The 1736-nt window shown below is 63.9% G+C and overlaps 1 protein-coding gene across 1 annotated transcript in view; it reads left to right on the forward strand.

Annotated features, from left to right (window-relative positions):
* Positions 1-3: 3 nt before the first annotated feature.
* The window catches only part of LOC104536944 (cadherin-1-like), a gene marked incomplete at both ends in the record, with an annotated part of 3255 nt that continues 1522 nt past the window's right edge, over positions 4-1736 (forward strand). The window contains 6 exons of the mRNA XM_010179691.1: positions 4-150; positions 234-365; positions 454-608; positions 1109-1254; positions 1362-1534; positions 1650-1714. Of these exons, the coding sequence (XP_010177993.1) occupies positions 4-150; positions 234-365; positions 454-608; positions 1109-1254; positions 1362-1534; positions 1650-1714 (818 nt within the window). The remainder of the gene's footprint in view (positions 151-233; positions 366-453; positions 609-1108; positions 1255-1361; positions 1535-1649; positions 1715-1736) is intronic.

Raw genomic sequence — 1736 nt, forward strand, 5'->3', positions numbered from 1 at the left:
GGCATCGTCTCGGCCACGCGGCCCCTGCGGCTCCAGCGGCGCCAGATCAGCTTCAACGTCCACACCTGGGACAGCACCAGCAAGAAGCACTCGGCCAGGGTGACCCTGCGCCGGCGGCCGCGCCATCCCCACCACAGCCACCACCGCCAGGTACAGCACGGCCCGGTGTCACCACACCCCTGTCCCCATGGCGAGGTGTGAACTGGCACTGAGCAGAGCCACTCACCCTGCAGGATGCGGCACCCGAGGTGCGGATTTTCCCCCAGCCTGGCCATGGCCTCCGGCGGCAGAAGAGGGACTGGGTCATCCCCCCCATCAACTGCCCTGAAAATGAGCGCGGGCCCTTCCCCAAAAAGCTGGTGCAGGTACATGGCCCCACGGGGATGGGGTAGAAGGCAGGGGGTGTCCCCAAGCACCAGGACCCCTCTGACCCCTCTTCTGCCCCCTTGACAGATCAAATCCAACAAGGACAAAGAGACCAGGGTTTTCTACAGCATCACGGGGCAGGGGGCGAACACCCCCCCCGTGGGCGTCTTCACCATCGAGCGGGAGACGGGGTGGCTGGAGGTGACGAAGCCGCTGGACCGGGAGGAGATCGATAAATATGTGGTGAGTGGGGATGGGGTGGGGAGGGGACGGGACTGGGTTTGGGATGCGGATGGGGACAGTCCCAGGCTCAGGATGGGAATGGGGATGGGATGGTCCCAGGTTGGGAATGGAGATGGGGATGGGATGGTCCCAAGTTTGGGATGGGGAGGGGAAAGACCCGGGTTCAGGATGGGGAGGGGACAGTCCTGGGATGGGGATGTGATGGTCCCAGGTTCGGGATGCAATGGAGATGGTCCTGGGTTGGGGATGGGTATGGGGACTGCCCTGGGTTCGGGATGGGGATGGGATGGTCCCAGGTTTGGATGGGGACGAGACAGTGCTAGGTTTGGGATGGGATAGGGAGGGTCTTAGGTTTGGGATGGGGAGGAGACAGTCCTGAGTTTGGGATGGAGATGGGGAGGGGAGGGTCCCGAGTTTGGGATGGGGATGGGGAGCGTCCCAGGTTCAGGATGGGGCTGGGATGGTCCCGTGTCGGGGCTGGGCTGACTGTGCCCTTGCAACTCTTCTCCCACGCGGTGTCAGCCAACGGGCAGCCCGTGGAGGACCCCATGGAGATCATCATCACGGTGACAGACCAGAACGACAACCGGCCCGTCTTCACCCAGCAAGTCTTCGTCGGCCACATCGAGGAGAACGCCAAGCCAGGTGCACAGGGGCAGCCATGGGGCAGAGCCCCGAGCTGGGGCCGTGCCGAGGCGTCCGGGGGCTTCTGTGCCGCGACTGAAACCTCCTCGGCTTGTCCCCGCACCCAGGCACCTCCGTGATGACCGTGAACGCCACGGATGCAGATGACGGGGTCAACATGAACAACGGCATCATCAGGTACTCCATCCTCAGCGAGGAGCCCAGCAGTGGCGAGCGCATGTTCACCATCGACCCCAAGAAGGGCGTCATCAGCGTCATCGGCACCGGGCTGGACCGTGAGGTGGGGACGGTGGCAAGCGGCGAACGCTGTGGCTGGAGAAGGGCAGAAGAGCAGGAGGGGACACGCCAGACCCTCACCACGATGATTTCCTCACCACGACGATTTTGGCTCTCAGACCACTCCCAACTACACGCTGATCGTCCAGGCTGCTGACCAGGAGGGCAATGGCCTGACCAACACCGCCACCGCCATCGTGGAAGTC

Source organism: Mesitornis unicolor, unplaced genomic scaffold, assembly GCF_000695765.1.
Source record: "Mesitornis unicolor isolate BGI_N332 unplaced genomic scaffold, ASM69576v1 scaffold34882, whole genome shotgun sequence".
Classification (NCBI taxonomy): domain Eukaryota; kingdom Metazoa; phylum Chordata; class Aves; order Mesitornithiformes; family Mesitornithidae; genus Mesitornis; species Mesitornis unicolor.